Below are 23265 nucleotides of genomic sequence, written 5' to 3'. Positions count from 1 at the left end.
CCCGCCCCGGCCAGAGCCCCCCCGAGCCTGGAGACTGCCCCCCCCCGCCCCGGCCAGAGCCCCCCCGAGCCTGGAGACTGCCCCCCCCCGCCCCGGCCAGAGCCCTCCCGAGGGGACTGTCCTCCCCCCGCCCCGGCCAGAGCCCTCCCGAGGGGACTGCCCCCGAGCCTGGAGACTGTCCTCCCCCCGCCCCGGCCAGAGCCCTCCCGAGGGGACTGCCCCCGAGCCTGGAGACTGGCCCCCCCCCCGCCCCAGCCAGAGCCCTCCCGAGGGGACTGCCCCCGAGCCTGGAGACTGCCCTGCCCCGCCCCGGCCAGAGCCCTCCCGAGGGGACTGCCCCCGAGCCTGGAGACTGTCCTCCCTCCGCCCCGAGCCCTCCCGAGGGGACTGCCCCTGAGCCTGGAGACTGCCCCCCCCCCCCCGCCCCGGCCAGAGCCCTCCCGAGGGGACTGCCCCCCCCCCCCGCCCCGGCCAGAGCCCTCCCGAGGGGACTGCCCCCCCCCCCCCGCCCCGGCCAGAGCCCTCCCGAGGGGACTGCCCCCCCCCCCCGCCCCGGCCAGAGCCCTCCCGAGGGGACTGCCCCCCCCCCCGCCCCGGCCAGAGCCCTCCCGAGGGGACTGCCCCCCCCCCCCCGCCCCGGCCAGAGCCCTCCCGAGGGGACTGCCCCCCCCCCCCCGCCCCGGCCAGAGCCCTCCCGAGGGGACTGCCCCCCCCCCCCCGCCCCGGCCAGAGCCCTCCCGAGGGGACTGCCCCCCCCCCCCCGCCCCGGCCAGAGCCCTCCCGAGGGGACTGCCCCCCCCCCCCCCCGCCCCGGCCAGAGCCCTCCCGAGGGGACTGCCCCCCCCCCCCCCGCCCCGGCCAGAGCCCTCCCGAGGGGACTGCCCCCCCCCCCCCGCCCCGGCCAGAGCCCTCCCGAGGGGACTGCCCCCCCCCCCCCGCCCCGGCCAGAGCCCTCCCGAGGGGACTGCCCCCCCCCCCCCCGCCCCGGCCAGAGCCCTCCCGAGGGGACTGCCCCCCCCCCCCCCGCCCCGGCCAGAGCCCTCCCGAGGGGACTGCCCCCCCCCCCCCCGCCCCGGCCAGAGCCCTCCCGAGGGGACTGCCCCCCCCCCCCCGCCCCGGCCAGAGCCCTCCCGAGGGGACTGCCCCCCCCCCCCCGCCCCGGCCAGAGCCCTCCCGAGGGGACTGCCCCCCCCCGCCCGCCCCGGCCAGAGCCCTCCCGAGGGGACTGCCCCCCCCCCCCCCGCCCCGGCCAGAGCCCTCCCGAGGGGACTGCCCCCCCCCCCCCCGCCCCGGCCAGAGCCCTCCCGAGGGGACTGCCCCCCCCCCCCCCCCGCCCCGGCCAGAGCCCTCCCGAGGGGACTGCCCCCCCCCCCCCCCCGCCCCGGCCAGAGCCCTCCCGAGGGGACTGCCCCCCCCCCCCCCCCGCCCCGGCCAGAGCCCTCCCGAGGGGACTGCCCCCCCCCCCCCCCGCCCCGGCCAGAGCCCTCCCGAGGGGACTGCCCCCCCCCCCCCCGCCCCGGCCAGAGCCCTCCCGAGGGGACTGCCCCCCCCCCCCCCCGCCCCGGCCAGAGCCCTCCCGAGGGGACTGCCCCCCCCCCCCCCCGCCCCGGCCAGAGCCCTCCCGAGGGGACTGCCCCCCCCCCCCCCGCCCCGGCCAGAGCCCTCCCGAGGGGACTGCCCCCCCCCGCCCGCCCCGGCCAGAGCCCTCCCGAGGGGACTGCCCCCCCCCGCCCGCCCCGGCCAGAGCCCTCCCGAGGGGACTGCCCCCCCCCGCCCGCCCCGGCCAGAGCCCTCCCGAGGGGACTGCCCCCCCCCCCCCCGCCCCGGCCAGAGCCCTCCCGAGGGGACTGCCCCCCCCCCCCCCCGCCCCGGCCAGAGCCCTCCCGAGGGGACTGCCCCCCCCCCCCCCCCGCCCCGGCCAGAGCCCTCCCGAGGGGACTGCCCCCCCCCCCCCCCCGCCCCGGCCAGAGCCCTCCCGAGGGGACTGCCCCCCCCCCCCCCGCCCCGGCCAGAGCCCTCCCGAGGGGACTGCCCCCCCCCCCCCCCGCCCCGGCCAGAGCCCTCCCGAGGGGACTGCCCCCCCCCCCCCGCCCCGGCCAGAGCCCTCCCGAGGGGACTGCCCCCCCCCCCCCCGCCCCGGCCAGAGCCCTCCCGAGGGGACTGCCCCCCCGAGCCTGGAGACTGCCCTGGCCAGTGCCCCCCGCCCCCCCCCCCCCCGAGCCTGGAGACTGCCCCTTGCCTTCCTGAACCTAGAGACTGCCCCTGTCCTGGCCAGTGCCCTCCAAGCATGGAGACTGCTCCTACCTCAGCTCCCTGTTCCCCTCCTCCCCTGAGCATGGAGACTGTCCTTGTTCCAGTGCCCCCAGAACATGGTGCTCCTGTTCCCCAAGCATGGAGACTGCTCCCTTGCCAGCCTGCTCAGCCAGTCCCACCTACAGCATGGAAATTGCCCCCTTCTCTATTATTCTCCAACCTCTTCCCCACAGACATGCAGATCTAGGAAGTAAATTCTTCTACTTCCCCAGATCCCCATCACACTCAGTTTAGAAGGTCAGCTCAAATCCTTACCCCAAGTAGAATTCCTCCTTTTGTAGAAAATATACACACACTCCTCTCCCATAGTAATTGGGCCCCAGTTGCCAAAAAATCCCTCCCTGTTCTTCCACCACTATCTTCCTGTCTTCCTTGCCATGGAATAGAAGATGAGTCCCCCTCTGGGATGTCTTCACCTGTAGCTGAGGTCAGGTATCACTCTCCCTGTCCAGACCAGACCTTTCGTTTGTTCCTGAACTGGCAGAGATTTACCAGGCGTTCCAGAGGCAACACTCCTAGAAAGCATATGCTTAGTTTGTTCATGCCCTAACATTTTAAAAAACATTTAACATTTTTTAAAACACTAATGGTCCTGTCCTGTCCCATTCCACAGAAATCTTCTTAAGCCTGTGGAAAGTGTAATGTTAAATGGAGTCATCTAGTTATTTTGAGGTACAGTGTACAGATGTTGCTGAAGTACCTTTAGTAACTCTTAGGCAGCGACTTCTGGTTTGTCCAGTGATGTGGAGCAGCTGGTTACACTATAGGGAAGCTGCTTGCATGCAAACAACTTGCAAGGGGGTAACATCTGTCTTACAGGATTCTGAGAATAAATTAGCCAGTACTTACAGTGACTTGAACATGCAGTGTACTATATGTGTTAAATTTTCATATATAGTTATGATTGAATTCTATTTTCTATTCTAATCCTTTTTGTTTGGTTGCTCATAATTTTAAAACTAATTCCTGAGGTGCTGAAATTTTCATGGCTTGCTTTCAATCTGGAGGTGAATTAATCTGTTTTTGGAAAAACTGAACAAAATTGGGTGCATTATTTTTAAATTTTCAATCAAAAAGTTTGTACACGGGCTAATTCAGTGACTAAAAACATAACAAACTTAGCCTGGTTTGTAGATCTCATTGAGCTAGAAGGAACAGAACAAGTTTGAAGAAAATTGGTTCAGTAATTTTAAAGTTAAAAGCATGTAAATGGGGAAACTTCCTGCATGCTTTGTAGAATTTTGCTATATGTCTTGACAGATTGATCCAAAAGATACAGCTCTTAAACGTTGGAGTGCTGAAGCACTTTCCATTGGAGGTGTTAGTCAAAATTACTTAGCCAAAATTAATGTATTATTGAAAGCTGTGCACCTATGCTTAATGTATTGCTTTCAGCATGCTTTGTGCTGGAAATGTATTAAAAATTGTGTAAGCTTTTATTGTTTGCATTTGTAGAGATCATCAAGGACAAGATAGTGTTCTCTGTTTTGCTTGGGCTTTAAGTAATAAGCAACTGTTGTAATTGTTGCAAGATTGTTAAATTAACTGGATGCAGATATCTAAGAACCTTGGACAGTAGGTGCAACCTGCATGGAAAAGGAAGATTAGGGTATGTCATGAGATGAAGGAATTTGGGGCATTTTTGTGTCCATGATAAACAGGGTTATAAATATAAGTAGAAGTGAGGTAATGATTTGGAACAGAATGAAGATGTAACTTCTGCAAAAACCTGTTCTTCAGATTGGTGAAGTATTAACTCATTCCTTTCTGTATAGTGCTCCTGAATCTTTGACTAATAATCTTTTGATTACTAAGCTTGCCTAAGCTTTGGTTATTTGACCTATCATAACACTGATGGTCTAAAACTGAACCCTAATAGAAGTGATTTAAAGTCTGAGAATGTGTAGTGTTTGAGTTGGTGAGGAGTTTGAGATGGCCTTGTTTTGATCTTCACATTTGTAAAGCAGTGCGGCTAAGACGTCTGAGTTCAGAAGGCATTGTACAGCACGTAACAGAGGGCCTCAACACTGATTGGAGGTTCTGGGCACTACTGTAATAACAATATTAAATATTTATTAATGTGTCTAGCAAATCAAGTTTTCAACAGTCAATGATGTGCCCTTGTCTCGTTGAATAAGGTATGCAATGAATGAAGGAAGACTCTGTAGGCGGCCTTGCTTTAATGATTGTGCACCTTGTGCAGGATAAGACATTCTGGTGGTTCTTAGACAAATAGTTTCAGATTATAATTTAAAAAAAAAAATCTAGGTAATTCCTTTAACAAAATCTTGGTGAGAGTGTTAAAGTTGCAGGTAAATTCTCAGAAGTCAGGAAATGCTGGTTCTTGCTTGGATTATTTAGTGCAAAAGCTAACTTGGGAGAGAGAATATTTGTAAAAATATACTTGGCCTGGTCTTCCTTGGTTGCTGTAGGAGATGGTTTTTATTTTTTACTCTACTAAGTTGTGTTTGGCATCCTTGTATTGCTGGAAATATTTTGATGATGTCATAAACAAAACCATGTGACTTAATTGCAACATCAAATAGGAGAAGAGGAGTTGAGAGAATTGCCCCTTGTTTAGACATAACTCTTGTATTATTAACAAGCCAGTGATGCAAATGATAGAAAAATGTGTTGAGTAAATGGATTTATATTTAAGATAATTAAAACTTTTTCCAGTATGCATGTTAATTAATGTTCATAAGAAATGGCATAAAATGAGGGAAACTAATTCATTTTTAAGCCAATAGATTTCCCTGGGTAAATTAGCAAGATAAAAAACACGCATGCATAGCAGTTTTGTTTGTTATCTGGGGAATCTTACTACGTTTTTGTTTTTCACTCACACTTCATGTTCTCTCAAAGTCCATATCAGTGCTGGGCTTCACTATTATGGAACCATGTTCAAACATATTCCCGCAAAGCCCACAGAAATGAACTTGTCAGAGTTCAGTAGTGTTGTTCTTTGGCCCAGTTACAACACAGTTCCATTTTGTGGTGGAGACCTGTGCAATGACTTAACCTTGTAATGGAATTCAGTAAACTGAAATGTATGGTCTTGTCTAAGTTACATAACCAAGACAAGCTGTAAATTGGTCTCCAGATGTGGTGAGATTGATGGTGTAGACTGGCCCTGAATTGATTTCTGTCATGATTTGGTCACCATTATGACTCTTCACATGATGGTGGTGGTCCTCTAATCTTAGGTTTTCTAAAAACTTATTATTTAAGTATTTAACATAAACATCATAGGACCATATTCTCTCACCTGTCCTCCCTGAGTGATTTCATACTCTGTACTTAGTCCCATTAATTTCAATAGGGCTGCTTGACAAGAAAGGTACACCCCAATGTGTGGACAATGGTGGCAGAATCTGACTTACAGTTTACATAGTCTAATACAGGGATCCTGAAACTTTTCAGTGTGGCCTCCATCCTATTCGAGAAATTCTCATAGACCACTACTTCCTTTTCATTTATGGTTATGTAAGGTCACAGTGTCAAGTACAGAAACTGGTATCAGAAAAAAAATTAGGAAAATGTTTTTAATTGCGTTGTAATGCAATTTAGCATCTGGAAGCAAGGAGACTCAGTAGCATGGAGCACCAGCAAATGCTTCAGGGAAAAGCAGTAGTATGCTGACTACAATTTGAGCACCAGTGAAGGCACAGTCATGTTAAAAAAACAAAACAAAACGAAGAGTACTTGTGGCACCTTGTTGTTGTTAAAGATTTAAGATCCCTGTAATATTCAAATTAACTTGTGATATTTCAGCCACTTTTTAAGGATAGGTGGGCTATCTTTAGTAATTAAGAAAAGTCTACTAGTTTTAAATACAGCTGATTTTTGTATGGTATTAGTGAGGATATATACTGATCCAGTTGTAGGCCAGTATTATGCAGATGTATGTTTACTAATAGACGTTAACCAAATGATTTATTGGAATATTTGGTCAGGAAGAATAAGTCAATGTCTGGTCCTAGAATGTTTAGAATACTGTGGATTTGTGAAAATATTTAGAAATGCTGACAAGAAGTGCCCATTTTGGAGACTTTTATTATTTTAATTATAGTGACAGAATATTAACTTTGATTAGGTTGTTACTCCAAGCTGTGCACTATGTTGTTTCATTAGGGGAGTCTCATAAACGCAATAGAAATTATCTGGACTTTATTCTCAATTTCAAGACCATTCATGTTTAGACTATTGCTCATGGAGTGCTAGTTCACCAAGGCCTCCTTTCCAAATGTCAGTAGTCATATGATAGCTAATTGCTCCACACACAACAGATATTACTGATGCATTTTAGGCTAAACCCATAAAAATTGAAACTGACACACAATTTTAGGTGATAGCTTACTAAATATTTTCTCAAGTTACTAAATATGCATGTACCTCCACTTTCATAGCTTCATAAAGTAGTATAATATTTGCCTAATTCAAGACTGTGTCCAGCAAATTGAGGAACTGTCCCTTTCAGTACCATTCCTGTGTGGGTTAAGTAACAATAACAAACCAAGTGCACAAACCCTTTTTCATAACGTGAGTACCTTTTAGGAAGTGATACTAATAAATTAGGTTGTCACCTTAACTGATACAAAGTGAGGAGAATGAAAATGTTTGATTCATAGCCAGCGTATACCTTTAGTATTGGTATTAATAAAGCTGAGCACCTGTAGTTACACAATTGTTATATAGAATCTATTCTTTGTTTGTTTATTATTAGCTTGGTAGAAGTGATAGAATTTATCATAAACTTCTCTTATTCTGAATGTAGAGGTAGCCACTTGTGGGAATGTCAGGGATGACTACTAAACTGAAAAATCTTTAATCCATTTTCCTAAATCTAAGCGATGGCTTCATTGAATTATGAGAATCTTAGGGAGCTGAAGTAGAACTAATCAAACTTTGTATCGATAAACCCTCGTTTTCACAAACAAATGTTCTGATGCATACGTATATTAATATTATATATGTTGAAAGAGTTCATTAAAGTTGTATTGTGGGTTAGTTATCGATTCTTTAGTTACATGCAAGGTGAAATTTTTCATATCCGTGTTATCCAAATGAATTAATTGTAGGAGTAATAAAATACTTTTTAATTATTAGTTTTTAAATTTTGTTTTGTATTTCACTGGGAACTGTAGGTGTTCAAATGCTCTGAAAATGAGGCCACTTCTATGAGGTGCATAAATATGGATATAAATGCTTAAACTTGGGCACTTACATTTGATTGTTTTGGTCATAGTGTTTTAAAAATCATATATGACCACTGCATCTGCACATTACAGAAATCTCTAGCCCTTAGCATTTAAGAGATCTTGGTGAAATTGGATCTTATTACTACTTTCAGTGTTTTGATTGCTAATAACTCCCTCCCTCTTTCTATGTGTGTATCTGAAGAATGAGCACATGTTGTTGGTGTACGCCTGGTGGTTCCTCCACCACCCAGTTCCTAAGAACTTATGCTTCCAAGACTTTGTCTCCTGAAGATCGTGCAGCAGCCAATGATGATCTCTGTTACTGCCTGGAATGTGTGGTTGAATATCACAAGGCAAGGGATGAATTGCCAAGCTTACTGCAGGAGGTAATTGTCTCCTACTGAGCTGCACAGAATAAAAGCTTTAATTGAGTTACCTCAGAGGGTGGGATTTGATGGTGGTTAGGTCTGACTGAGGGAGAGGAATTTTGTGAGGGCTCTGTGTTTAGCTGACTATTGCAGGAGGCATATGCTACCATTTAATTGTAAGTTCTTGTAATGTGCTCTATTCCTGTATTTAAATACAGAACTTTGTCCCAATTATCAGTCTTCTGTCTAAAATAATGATAAAGCTATTAACTTTATTCAGAAATGAATAAATTATTCAAAACTTTATTCATTAAGTACCTACAATTTCTGACTGCCACTAAAGTTACTTTACTTATTCTATAATCAGTCAATTCCAAATTGAAAATGTTGATGATGATCTGTGTCACCTGAGTTCCATGCCCAACTGTTAATATTTTCTCACCATGTCTGCAAAGTAACTTTCCAAAACAAAGTAATGAGCTCTTAGAATCTCATCAGGAGTTCCACATGATGTTAAACATCCTCAGTCTTAGCAACCTGGACAGACTATTGTCTCCTTTTTCCTTTTCCCTGAATAGATCTTATGGGAGTTGGAAACCTCCCGTCTCATAGACCACTTTGAGAAATCCATGAAGACAGATATTGAAGAGGATGATGAATTATTTATAGTGGATGACAATGGGGAAACTAAACTGTCTGGTTACACAGGCCCAGATTTTGAGAACAACCTGCGTGTACCTCTTCTAGAAATACTGAAATACCCATACCTGCTGCTACATGAACGAATCAGTGAGTATCTCATGGCTTACACTTGAAAGAATCTAGTATTCTCACTATTGCAGAAGGTGAAAATAATTATTTTAAACAGGCATTAGTGAAATGTTTAGTTGCCCTACTAAAATAAGGGTAATATTTCTTTAAGGACTAAAATAAGTTAGCTTGTCTTGGTGTTGGTTAATTTTTACCATTTATGTCTCCTCTTGTTTAGGTGAGCTCTGTGTTGAGGCTCTTTGTAAAATGGAACAAGTTAACTTCTCCTTTCAGGTCTTTGACAAACATCCAGGCATTTATCTGTTGTTGGTACACCCCAATGAAGTGGTGAGTTATTTCTCCTACAATGAGAATACAATCAGAAAAATTAACTCACTTTAAGCTTTTACTGGGCACTTCTGTTTCAGGGATTTGACTGTGTACGTGTATCCTTGTTCATATTTGGCAGGAGAAATACGCCTGTTGTTTCAAGGTTCAAACATTTCTGCGGTATCCTCCTCATATAAACAATCCATAGAAGCATGTAACCTTGATTAGTAATGGTATTAGTATGTCTTGGCATATAATATTCCTATCCATGATAATAAGTGATTGTTTTGCAAAATCAGCTGTTCTCAGCATTTTTCAAGAGCATGCAAGAAAGAAAAGTCAGTGCCACGGCACATTAAAGTCAGCAGACTAATCAATGTTTACTGTTTAATTTGAGCCATTTGTAACATTGTTAACATTTTGGGTATTATATGGCTTTTCTCAAGGTGGATAATAGGAGCACCTAACAGTTTAAAGCATTTAATTTCTACTGAGTCTTTTCCTAATTTCACCTGTTCTGGAGATTGAGCCTCATACTGAATTGAGAACCTAAAGAAGCAGGTGTTTTTCAAAATAAAAATTGTACCGAAAGGAAATTCCACTACATAGACTGAGTTTAAATAACATTCAGATTGATTTTATTTTTAATTACAAGATTTGGAAAAACAGAGTTAAGGTTCAAAATTCAGCATGATTCTTCATTCTCCTTTTTTGGCACAGCAGGTTATTCAATTAGAATTTGGATAGGAATACAATCCAAAGAAAATGGAATTCTGTTGCCTGTAAAGAAAATAATTGATTGAGAATGGGGGGATCAGAAGTGAAGGAGAGGAGGGAAATGCATCATGTATTCAGCAAATGAAGTTCATATAAAGTGGAAAGTGTGGTGCAGAAGCTCACAATATGTAACCCTGCATCACTGATACCTGTCAAGGGACAAAAGCCATGGGACTTTGTTTTCAGAAGTGATGAGAACTTAAAAGTTCAGTTAAAGTCAATAGGAGTTGCAGGAGTTCAGCATCTCTGAAAATAAAGATCTGTGCTTTCAAACTGAGTCCAAGTATATTTTGTATGCCACTCTTTCCAAGATAGCCAAATACAATGTTCATACTCCAGCCGTGTTCTAGGATGTTGAGTCTTTCCATCTCTGTTATCATTTGTTTTTAGTCACTAAAAGCTATATCCTTGGGTAGTCTGAGGTTCAGAGATCTTGGAATTACCTCCAATGTGAAATAGAAGTGGTGAGAGTGGCACTGTCAGTTGGAATAAGAGACGGCCAGGAACACACTTCCTCCCCAAATCCTGTAATTACAGAGCATTCCCATAGCATATATAGTGACATAGCACACAGAGTTTGATATTACCAGCAGGCACAGTTGTCCTTTATTTTAGTCTTCTTCATTCTGAGACTAGTGGAGGCTAGATGGTATTTTTAGTTGTATGTATCTGAACGAGGTTCAGGGAGGATATTTTAATAGGCCAATCCTATACCACAATGGGAGGTCTCTGTGCCATATGTTCTAGTTCGAAGCAGACCTTGAGGGCATTCATAATGTAGTAGATGGCGGTAGCTTATCACCTTTTGAACCCAGTCCCTTAAGGAATGGTAAGAAAGTGGGAATTTCTGGGGTGCATCTGGGTTGAAAATCACAGGTATTATCAAAATGTCGATATTTGCAGGCCAAATAGCATTGGAAGACCAGAAAAAGACCTACGGAAGTAATTGGTACAGAGTTGTTCACTCCCTTGACATAATCTTAACTCTACAGGGAGACTTAGATTATCCTACAAAACTGCCTTTGTGTACAACGAAGTGTGAAACTCTAGGACTCCAGCTGGAGCTGTCCTGATCTTGCTGGTAGCTTCAATAGCTGTGGGAAGGATTGAGGAGTGGTGGTTATATAGAATCCACAGAACACCTGGATCTTAGGATCTAAGCCCTGATACCATTGAAAGGCCTGCTGTGTATCTTGAGGGGATTCATAGTACACTTTAGGACTAAGGCAGGACAGAATGTCCTCCTTACCTCACTTCCGAGAAAGTCAGTGAATAGTTTGATATGAGTAAGCAACTTTGGGTGTGTAGATCAGGAGGGATATAAGGGTTTATAGTAACCTAGGCAGGCTATTCACCTTAATATTCTTTTTATTCCACAGGAAGAGGTGAGTATTTGTCATTTTTTCAAGTTATTTGATATTGTGTCTGTGGATCCAGATTTTACTTGACAGAGTTTGATAGCTGGTATGGATGTGGATCTGTAGGCATTTTAGGGAGGCTACCCATTGAAAATTCTGCCATTCAAACTGATGTATAAGCTGGTCCTGAGAAATGCATAGGAGATATATTACCCTATTTTATAAACTGACAATATACTGTACATAACATAAAAATGGCCATACTGGGTCAGACCAAAGGTCTATCTAGCCCAGTATCCTGTCTTCCGACAGTGGCCAATGCCAGGTGCCCCAGGGGGAATGAACAGAACGGTAAGTATCAAGTGATCCATCCCATCGCCCATTCCCAGCTTCTGGCAAACAGAGGCTAGGGACACCATCCCTGTCCATCCTGGCTGATAGCCATTGATGGACCTATCCTCCGTGAACTTATCCATAGTCCTTCAAGTATGTCAAAAGATGGATTCTGGCTCAGTAATAAGTAGACAGGCATCCTTCACATACAGCATTAACTTATGGTTCCTTAATTGCACTTCTGTCTGTGTTAAATGTTGATCAGTAAAGTTTCAAGGATATCAAACAAGTCTAGAGATAAAGAGTGCCTCTATCTTGTGCCTCCAGTTAGATTTTGCCCTTGAATGTATGCTTTCTAACTCTTTTGGATTTTTTAGATTGCATTGCACACAGTTTGTAATATGCACGGGGAAATGTTTGTTTATGCTGGAAGAATACTTGATTCTCACTTTCAAGAACTTGCCCTTAGTACAAATGTATTTGACCACATTTTATTAGGAATATGGCTGTTAAACTTACAGCTTTTTCTGAGATTCCTGTTTGTCGTATTCCTTTTAGTAATATTTAAGTATTTTTTTTAATATATAGATTCGTCGATGGGCCATCCTGACAGCAAGAAATTTAGGGAAAGTCGACAGGGATGATTACTATGACTTACAGGAAGTGTTGACTTGCTTGTTTAAAGTCATTGAGTTGGGGCTGTTTGACAGTCCTGATATTTATAGTTCTTCAATGATTGAGAAGGGGAAACTCATTCTTCTGCCATCCCATTTGTATGATACCACCAACTACAAAAACTACTGGCTTGGTGAGTGTTTGTTCAGTAGTGAGCTGTATTTGTGCTTGCTCTCCCCCCCCCCCCCCCACCTAGGGGTGGGGGTTGGCTGTGGCATTTCTTTCAAGTGGCAGGCCAACCCCTACGCTCTGCTCTGAGTGGAATTCTGCGATTCACCCCACTTCTAACTGAACCCCTAGGTTACAATGCCTCTGGAGAATCCTTGCTAGAGAATCCTCTCTGGGAATTGGACCAGCTGGTAAACGCAGTAACAGAGAACAGCTTTTTCAAGACAGAGTATGATTTATTTACTCTTAGGAACATTACAAGCAGGAAGAAAAGGGTTAAAAAAAGCCTAAATGCATATTGCCTTACCTAAGCATAGCCTTTCCTTGCTAGTTTAAGTAGGTTCCACTTGAACCAGACACCTCTCAAACTCTGAAGCTTGGTGAAACAGGATGTACCTTTGTAGCTGCTGCTGCCTCTCTGTGTCTCCCCCTCAGGACACAGGCTGTCTTTTATTCATTTCAAAGATTTCTTTGAAAGTTCCCACCTGAAGATCTCCGGTCAGTTTCAGGAACCCTGTTTGAAACCTTAGAACTGGCTTGTTCGCTTCTTTAGATGGGGTTTGGAGGTGCCTTCATCCATTAGATTCTTGGTATTGTCCAGGCAATTGAATTCTGTCTACAGCTATTGTTTTGGGTTCATGCAGGATTTAACCTTTAGTCACCTTTTAGCTGGCAAAATACAGTAACCACCAAACCCACAGGTATATCGCTGTTCTTCATGGGAATATTCATTCTGCAAAGTTAGAGTTGTTGAAATTTCAGTTAATTCTCTTTGGATCTTGTCTCAAGCCCTATGAGATCAGTGCAATCAAAGTTCTTGAAATGTGTAATGCATTTTGGGAGTTGTCAAATAGAAGAATTCTAACTGTGTCTGTCCAGGAGGCTCAGTAGCTTATTTAAATTCATCCGCTTCAGGTTCCTCTGATGCTGATCATTTCCTCTGAGAGCTTTCATTGCAGTGAGCTTTGGAAAACAGTACTATTTAGGTTTGCCAAAACTTGAAGGGAGGAAAAAAATGGATCTCCTACACAAACGTAAAGACAGATTGCTTTCATTGCAGGTATCTGTATGTTGCTAACAGTGCTGGAAGAACAAGCTATGGATTCTTTGTTGCTGGGTCCAGATAAGCAGAATGATTTCATGCAGTCTATACTTCACACCATGGAGAAACAAACAGATGGTAATTAATTTTAACTGATGAGGCAGTGATAGAGATTAAAAAAATGGATTATGAACAGTCATATTCTGGTTGTGATATAATTCCTAATAGAACTTACTACTTTTGTTGAACAAATTATTTTTGGTATAGAAGTATAATGCCAAAGACAGGGTTTCTCAGACTTCAACATTTCATTCCTTCCCTGATGTGAAGAACAGTATTTGAACATATACCTTGAGACAAACACTGAAAAACAAGGTTCAAAGGGACTTTGAAAAGTGGAGAAAAGGTGCCTCTTATGGCTTTATGGAGCCATATGTAAAGCGTTAGATGAGGGCAAACTTTTTTTTTCTAATTAGTGGGTGATTTCCCCTTAGAAGAGATGGTGCAGTTTTTTCCATGTGGTATGTATTCTGGCTCTTGCATTCTAAAGGGAAGAAGTCATTCTTCCAGGATTATGTTTTTACCTTTCCTGGAAGCTGAATTTCCATATCCTCCTGATTAGTGGTGTGAGAGACAATTCAGTGAAAATGGAAAGTTCATAGTTGTGTGGTAACTATTTTAATTTGCAAAGGTAACATTTCAAACTTTGTAGTTCCTGCTAATTATTTTTCGGATCCTTTTTCTGAGATTTGGATGTTTTTAATTATTTATAAGTTTCTTTTTGTAATATGAGAAGAAAAAGATTGGATCTTTAAGTGCAATATTTTCATTAAAGAAAAAGTTTATAATCTTACATGAAGAAGAACACATATACAAGTAAACTGTATAGTATCATTATCTCAGATCTGAAGGAGCTTTAAAAGGAAATATCCCTTCAATAGTTGATAGATTATTCTATTTTAATTAGCATCTAGATGAAGCAACAAAACAAAGGAAAAGAGGAGGAGGAGGAGGAAAAGTTAAAATTACTCAAATTGTGGTAAGAGCCTACTGTACACATGAGGATCCTCTCCTTTTTTATCTTTTTCCTGAAGTAATTGCATCTAAACATCTAAGACTTTTTTGCTTTGTCAGTCATAAAAATACAACCTTTTACCATCAAAAATTAGTGCTAGTCTTCTGGGGTAAAAAAAAAAGCCTAAATACCAATATAATTCAATCACTTTTTAATTATTCTGCGCCCCCTTGTTAGTGTTATGTGAGCTAGAACTCGAAAAATGGAGACTATGTCCTGAGTATAAAATTGAGCTTTAACATTATCCGAACTAAAGGAGATAATTAAGGTCTGGGATTTCTGCAGACAAAGAGTCTTGTTTGCCATCAATTTTTTTATTGGCAGAGTAAATTTATAATCAGATATTTTGTCAAGTAACAAAGGAATTTCTTTAATAGCATCTTCTCTTTCATTTCTTTTGGTAATCCCAGTACTCTAGTTTTTAATGCAAGAGTTGTTTTTTAAAAACTCAAGAGTTCTTCTACAGAAGCATATGTTTTCTTGAATCAGTGAACTTCTAGCAAATTTACATTTATCTAAAGCAGATTGAAGCTTCATTTTTTTTAGCTGATGTCTGTAATTTACTTTATACTGTTTACAAATTCCTCAGTTTCAGTTACTGTGGGAAAAGAATCTGATTTATCTGCACTCATTTTAACAGTTTCCAAAATATCCTCTAAAGATATATCAGATTCTGATTCTTAACAGCTTCGTTAATGAAACTAGAATGGAATGCTGAGAATGAGTTACTCTGTGCTGGACACTCAAAATGCTGTGTCATTTTCTGTACCAGAAGAGAAGATGCTGATTTAAAAAAAAACAAACTATCTTTGTAGCTGAATCTTCTTAGGTACTTTTCTCCATTGAATCATTAAAAATTTTCTAACTGCAGAAGTCTAAATAGAAGATTCTTTTGAACAAATCAGTTGACAAAGCTGTAAGATTCAGATATTCTTCCTTGTCTAGCCCTGTGTTCTCCACACAAATACCTGTAAATAACAATAATAAACACTTTTACCAAATCTTTTTATCTCTTCAGATTTTATTGTGTTTAGAGGCAAGAGGGAAAAAATTAAATTTCTCATCTTGTTCACTTCTTCTAGGGAGGGGGCTCCTAGCCACACTAATGGCTAGGCAGGGGAGGCAGGCCAAACAGAAGGACACAGTGGCTGCAAAAGCTGAAATATAAAATAATCAAAGAAAAATAGAGCTCTTTCTCAGACATAACACTCCTTCCCTGGGCAGCTATATGAGGCATAATAACTCATCTCAATAATATATCTCTTACCCGCGCCCACCAAAATATCAACAACCAAAACAAAAAGGGAAAAAGGTAGGAATGACATAGCTTTGCAGTGAGGGGAAGCTTTAAAAATTATCATCCATTTTATATCTTCCCTTCTCTCGCTCCTCCAGGTTACTTGTTATAGAGGGAAAGCGTGGCTGGTCTCAGACCTTATCTGCAAAACCAGTGTTGCTTCTGAGGGGAATTTTTAAATTCTTCCCTTCTCCTCTTCCTCTGGGTGTTTTTTTTTTTTAATTTTTTTAAGACTTTTTTAGGCTTAAACATTATTTTTAAAAGTTGTAATCCACTTTTTTTCAATGTTTAAACTAATAAAAGCACTGAAATGAAGAATTAAATTCACTTTGTATTCAGCTAGCAGTAGGAAAGGGCAGAACACTTCCCCCCTCAACTGTTCATGATCTTAAACTGTTACATTTCAGATGAAAGCATTGATCCTTTCTGGCCAGCGCTGCACTGTTTTATGGTGATTTTGGATCAGCTCGGGTCTAAAGTATGGGGTCAACTCATCGATCCAGTCCAGGCCTTTCAAACCATTATCAACAATGTCAGCTACAACAATGAAATAAAAAATATACGCAATAGTTCAAGGAGGTGAGTTCAAGTTTTAAAATTTAACATAGTGTTTGAGTTGCATCTTTTAAGAATAACCATAACATCTTTTAAGAGTAATCATATATTAGACATTCAAAATTAAGCAACCAGCAGACTAGCTAAGTCACCCATTCAACGGTCTTTTTTCATTATCATTAATGAGTGAAGTGAAAATAATAAATGGCATAAATAGGTAAATTTGATTATTAAAACTGCGAATTTTTAAACATCAAAGCAGCTGTTAGTAATACAACTAAGGACGATCATTTCAAAAAGGATCTTGTTCAGTTAAACAACGTGTTTATGCAAGTACTTATTACATTATATTTCTTCCTAGTATATGTTAAATCCTGAAGTCGTTTTCCAAATCTGTCATTTAGTAGTAAGATCTCTCTGAAGCCTGTAGCTTTCTTTTATGCAAGTTCTTTAAAGCACCTACTTGGGTTGCCAACCCTCCAGGATTGCCCTGGAATTTCCAGGAATTAAAGATTACTCTTTAATTAAAGATTGTCATTATGATGAAACTTCCAGGAATATATCCAAGCAAAATTGGCAATCCTATCTACCACACTTGTGGGCACCATAAAATAATAGAACTAGAACAATCTTACACATTCTAACGTACCATATTAATGTTTTCCCACATACATTTTATCACTTGCATCAGTTAGTAATAAAATGTGGCATCTGAAACTGTGAAATCTTCTCTGACTCTTATTTCACTTAGTTCATGAATAATTTGCACGTCTTGGAGCAACTTGTATTTCTTTTCTTTAGGACTAAATCTGAACCAGAGTCAAACTATGAGGAAGAAATGGTTACTTGCAGCCAGATAGTGTATAATTATAACACAGAAAAGCCCAAAAAGGTAAATTCAAAAAAAAAAAAAAGCTTTGTATTTATTTTATCTGCTATTTTTCTGATTCATTTATTAGTGTTCTTGAGTAGGTTTCTTTTCAGATATATTATTTTTCTCTATTTGTAATTTGTGTGCACTGGATAGAAGTTTGTCTCTAGGCACGTTCACTGTTTACCCAGTATAGTCAGTCATTTTTCTTCCTGTTTGTGTGGATCTTTCGTGGAGCAATGGAGGAGAGAGAAACATTTTATAAAATGGGCATGTGTTGTGGTAAAACAAAAATTGGTAGGGGAACTAGGAGACAGGTGTTTGTACGTGGAAATACTTTTTACCCATTTTTAAGTTTCCTAGATTTTTATTTGACAGTGTCCCTTTTATATCCTTTTTGTCGGTTTATGGATATTTTTAAACTACTGTGCTAAATATGTAATGAAGCGACATGCCATTAAATGTTTGATCTACTGAATACTTTGGACCCATACATAACTTACTTTTTTAACTGTTTCTGTTTATAAGGAACACACTTGCATCATAACTGTCACTCAACTTTTGTATCTTAAGCAAAAGTGCTGTGACTATCTGATATCAAAATAGTGCAGAGTCTGTAAACATTTAAAATAAAGTACATTTGACACTTTGACATGGAAACTCATACTACATACTGTGACTGGTGCTTTGGTTTTTTAAATGACTAAGTGAACTGTTTTCAATATTTTAATCTCATGGTTTATTCTTTGGGACTTGGAGAAGTTCCTTGTGTATGGTAGAGTTTGGTCTTGTTTAGACTGTAGAGGTAAAATGGTTAGTAACTGATTTCTAGGATGCCACTGAACTGCTGTATCAAATCAGTGCCCATAAATAAATAATGAGCACTATTTGTAGGGGTGGAAGCTAAAAGAAATTTTTGGCTGAGAGTATTGTTTGGTAAATCAAAGCAATCCAAATGAATAATAAGAGTGATATTGTGCAAAATACCTAATGAATAGTTGATTTGTCTTTTTCTATTTCAGGATACTGGATGGAAGACAGCCATTTGTCCGGATTATTGCCCCAACATGTACGAAGATATGCAGACATTGGCTAATGTGCTTCAATCTGATATTGGCCAAGATATGCGTGTCCATAACAGCACATTTCTGTGGTTTATTCCTTTTGTTCAGTCCCTAATGGACCTCAAGGACTTGGGCGTGGCTTATATAGTAGAGGTCATTCACCATCTGTGCTCGGAAATCAAAGGCTTTCTCAGTGAAAGAGTCCAGCAATGTGACAAAGTTTCTGAATTTTTCATCCTGATTTTGGTGTCAGTTGTTGAACTACACAGAAATAAAAAGTGCCTGCATTTGCTTTGGGTTAGCTCTCAGGAATGGGTGGAAGCAGTAGTGAAATGTGCTAAACTTCCAACTATAGCATTTATGCGCTGCTCTGAAAAAGCACCTGGAAACGCTCCTAAACTTACACCAACAATATCTTCACAGGCTTCTAACTCTGTACAGCATGCTTGCGTGCAGTTGATACGCAGCCTTCTTCGAGAAGGCTACCAGTTAGGGCAACAAACTGTTTGCAAACAGTTTCTAGATAAACTCAATCTGCTTTTGCGTGGAAACTTACCTATGGGTTGGCAGCTGAACAACCGGGAAACTCAGGAATTGCAAATGTGTTTAAAGCAGGTAATAAGAAGTATAAAGGACAGATCATCAAATGCTTCCATACCTGTGGAAAATAGCGTGATCTGTACAAATTTGCCCACCATTCCTATAAAGCAAGAGAAAGGGACAGCCAGTGACAGGTGTCAGATGAATATACAATACAGGGATAGCCTCAGTCCCCCATTTTCTTTAGCATCTGGGAGCGATGAGGCTTGTCAAGAGAGTTCTTCCCCAAGAAGAAGAGGTATCTGGGAAGAGGAATATAGGGAAATGTCTTTTAACAATACAAAATTATGTGTAACTGCAGAATGTCTTTTGACAGATATTAAAAAAGAACCTCATGATAGGTCATTTCAGGAATGTGAACATCCCGATAGCTCTGGAGCAACAAAAATACACAGGGATACCCATAAAAATGGAAACAACTACCAAGTGCAGGGGAACCAAAATAAGAATAACTCCTTACTTAAACAGTGCTTCAACACAAGTCCTCAAGTCTGTGATTTCAAAAGTCATGCTATATTGGAGAGAGACGAAACAGAAGTGAGGATGCCAGAGTGTCTGAATGCTCAATCTTGTTCCAGTTCTCATGAAGACACTCACAGCTCAAATGGAAAGGATGGAAGTTGCTCCCCTAATTCCTGTTCAAAGTTTAAAGTAGATCCTGATAAAATCACAAATTTGAAAACCCAGGTACAGAATGCTGATTGGGCCACAAAACTATTGAAGTTAATGAAGCAATCAGCTTCAAATTCGGAAGTAGACCAACTACAGTCTCGCTCTGAGAGTCTCTGTACAAGTAAAGATGGCAGCAGAGATCAGGAAGTGAATATTTTGAATGAAGGTGAAACCTCAGTTAACTTTAATACTTTAAACGCTTCTGAAAATAAACAGGAGAACAGCATGAACAGTACTTTTCAAATCAAGCTGCTCTCTCTTAAGCAGGAATCAAATGACACCAAGGCAGATTATTCAAATTCCATTAAAAAAGAGGCTGGTTTGGAAGAAAGTGAAAGTGGAGGTGAAGAAGACAATATTCCACTTGATACGTTTATACATTATTTAAAGAAAAAGAGATCCCTTTCAGGAAGATCAAGTTCTTTGCCAAAGCCTTTACTGAATAAAGACCTGAACACAGAAATACCAGATCAAGGACAGTCTAATTCTGGCAGTTTATGCCCAAAGAGAGGTGACCTCAAAGATCAAAAAGTGAGCATGCTACGTACAGATAAAACTTCAGCAAATTTTAACAGTCTATCTAGTTCTGAAAATAAAGAGGAGATACCTAGGAATGCTCCTCTAATCAGTCCGCTCTTAATTAAGCATGAGTCAACTGACAGACTGTTAAATTTTTCAAGATATTTTAAAAGAGAAGGTGATTCAGAGGAAAAAAGAAATAATGAAGATAATGCAGCAGTTGCATGTGATTTGGTAAAGCAATTTGGAGCTAGCCCCTTAACAGACTCTCAGATCGATAGAGACCTTGATAAATTATCCTTAGCCGCTTATGCCAAAGGTGTCAATTTTCCTGTTGATTCAAGCCAAGAATGCTCAGTACGTCTGAGTCACATTAAAAGGAAAGTAAAAGGTGCTGTTAGATCATCCACAAAGGGCCAAAGTAATGAGTCCTCTTCTGATGCAGATTGTCCCAACAATGAAGTCATCGTCATTTCAGATTCTTCTTCTGATGAGGAAAAAAAGTTGGATATTAAGAAACCAGTAAAAAAAGATGTGTATATGTGTCCAGAAAAACAGCCTTTAACACCTGACTATGTTTCTGATAGTGCAAACAAAAAAGAGCAATTGGAGACTCATAGCTCCCCTTTGCCATGTGAGGAACATAATTCTCAGTTTTTTGAGTTTGAAACTGAAGACGATGTCTTTTCAGTCTGGCAAGATTCTCAGATAAATGATGAGGAAGTGAATCAGGGACAGGAACAAGACTCTAACTTGACATCAACAAGCAAATGTGCTTCAGATAGTTTTGAGTTGGCAGATCGTATAAATGACTGGGGTTATGATACAGATTATATCAGTGATGATGTCATTGAAAAAGCAGAAGAGGTCATTGAAAGGCAGGTAGATTCTCTGTCTCATAAGGAAGTTAGTAAAACTGGCACGAAATCTGAGGCAACTTTTCAAGAGCCTGCTATCCAGGGAAATGCAACTGCTCAGTCTGAGAATTCTACTCAGCCAGATGCTGTTGCTAAAGACCATGCCAAAAACACAGGCTTGATGGAACCCAGAGCATCTGCATCTAGTGTATCATTAGCTTCAAAGTTGACTATTAAAAAAAGCACTTTAAGCCCAGGCAAAAGCTTAGCAAAATCCAAGTTGGTAAGAACTGCCCTTAGAAGTCCCAGAAAAGTGAGCCTTAAAACTGTGCAAAACAAAAAACTTCCTCAGACTAGTTCTAGAAATACTGAGCCTTGCAGGTCAACCCCTGCTGTAGTTCCTCCAAAGAAAGTTCACCAGTGTCCTGAGCCAACTTCAACTGTGGTCAAACTTGGCCTAAAAAAGGCCCCCCGCAAAGCATTTGAGTTATCCCAGCGATCCTTAGATAGTCTGGCTGAATTGCGCAGTTATGGGAAAGCTGCTGGGGCAGTTCAGACTCCACAGAAACAAAAAACTAAATTAATTGCTCCACAGAATCTAGTTACAAAACATAATAGAAAAATGTTAGCCTGCCAAGATCTTCCGTTTCGGAGGCAGATAAGACCCACACAAGTGGGGAGAGGGAAAAATCAGATAGGAAGTTCTGAGGGCAGAAGGAAAAAAATAACTGAAAAGTCTGATCCAAAGCACCCAATACAACAGCCTGTGGATTTTGACCCAGTATCTGCTGCGGGAACTAGTGAAAAACAAAAAGCAAGCGCAGCTGAGCGGGTATGGTGTCCCTCAAGCAATGATGGGAAAAAAGTGAGAAAAAGCTTCTCACCTGGGAGAAAGGAAGTCCAAACTACACACATGAGTAAAATGGCTCCACATGGTTCTAAGGAATCTAACATGAAAATAGAAGAAAACAATATGGCAGTTCCTGCATTACAGATCAAATCATGTTTTTCTTCATCTTTAAATGGAGACTACAAAAATGAAACTGCAGAGAGAGAATATGTTGTCCCTCTGGTTTCCCCATCTACACCTAACTTTGAGGGGGCAACTCTGGAAGTGAGCAAGCCTAAATTAAATGAAGAGAGTGATGATGATTTATTTTTAACTCAGTTAGATCCTGTGGATATGGAAATGTGTTCGCAGATGGAAAATGTTGGCGATATTATAATAGCTAGTGAAAAAGAGCTAGTAGACACGGAAGTAGATGCTACTGAAAGTCTGCTGCAGAATGAGCCCTTAGGTATTGTGAAATGCAAGTACAAAGATTGTACAGAACAGGTGGAAAAGACAGTGGAGTACTGTAGGAAGCATTCTGCCTCTGATGCTTCAGATCATCTCTTTGTCAAGCCAGCTTTACCACCTCGTAAGCCTGAAAAACCTTCCACTACTAAAATTTTCAGCTCAAATAGCTCTTCACGGAGTGCCAACCTCACGAAGGATCTTGAAAATATTTCAAAGCACTCGTCATCAAAAGCCAAGTCAAATGTGGTAAAATCCAGAGTGTCCAAGACAGGGAATCCAAAAGCTGTATTGACAGAGAACCAGATAGTCAAGACCCCAAGTTTCAGCAATAGTCTTCAGTCCCAGAGTTCCAGCAATGTTCTCCGGCCCCAGAACATGCAGACAAACAGTACTTCATGTTTTCCCAACAGGTCTGCCTTGGGGGCTCATTCAGGGCAAGCAAGAGGTCTCCCTTCCTTTCCACAAGCAAATGCTCTTGTCACTCAACAGCGTGATCATAGTATTTTTGTTACAGAGATTCTGAAATGGAACTATGAAATGTTTGTCAACTTCAGCCAGTTTGGACTTCCACATAATCTCCTTCAATCAATTATGGTCTCTGTTCCTGTCAAATTTCAGGGATACAATGACTATTTTAATATATTTTTCCCCTTGATGATGCTAAATGCCTTTGAAACAGTAAGTAACTTATCTGCTTTTTTTATGAAACTGTTACCACTTTAAGTTTGTTTTCATCAAGCATAGAAAATTTTAGGAAGAGCTAAAAGAACTAGGTACCTGCTCTTCTTAACTTCTGAAAATGTTATTGTGCCTTGATTTAAAAAAAAAAAAAATCTTAATGATATTTGTACATTTCTGTGGAAAGGACAGGGTTAGAGCTTAAAATGTTATAGCTTAATTTAGTGCTCAAAAAAATGACATTCCATGAGCACTGTTGCCATGCCCTCTGCACTCCCATCCACTATAACTGAGCTCTTTCAGTTAACTTTAAAAAGGCCACCTGCAAAGGGAAAAATTGGGTTTGTGCCCCTTTTTCTTCATAGTGTATAAAGAAGACCTAAAAGGGAAAATCGCAATGTCTTTTTACAAGAAAAAGTCAGGTCTTGGCTATTTTGTTTTCCAAAAATATGTTAAGAATGA

The 23265-nt window shown here is 42.0% G+C and overlaps 1 protein-coding gene across 1 annotated transcript in view; it reads left to right on the top strand.

The window, feature by feature from the left end:
- SETX (senataxin) overlaps positions 1-23265 on the top strand; it is a 49099-nt gene that overhangs the window by 321 nt on the left and 25513 nt on the right. The window contains exons 2-9 of the mRNA XM_084649650.1: positions 7717-7900; positions 8461-8671; positions 8871-8980; positions 12019-12238; positions 13334-13453; positions 16095-16266; positions 17044-17134; positions 18136-22803. Of these exons, the coding sequence (XP_084505776.1) occupies positions 7718-7900; positions 8461-8671; positions 8871-8980; positions 12019-12238; positions 13334-13453; positions 16095-16266; positions 17044-17134; positions 18136-22803 (5775 nt within the window). The 5' untranslated portion in view covers position 7717. The remainder of the gene's footprint in view (positions 1-7716; positions 7901-8460; positions 8672-8870; positions 8981-12018; positions 12239-13333; positions 13454-16094; positions 16267-17043; positions 17135-18135; positions 22804-23265) is intronic.

Source organism: Lepidochelys olivacea (genome assembly GCF_965140295.1).
Source record: "Lepidochelys olivacea isolate rLepOli2 genome assembly, chromosome: 16".
NCBI lineage: Eukaryota > Metazoa > Chordata > Testudines > Cheloniidae > Lepidochelys > Lepidochelys olivacea.
Note: the sequence above shows the minus strand (reverse complement) of the source record. Positions and strands in the feature narration are given on the sequence as shown.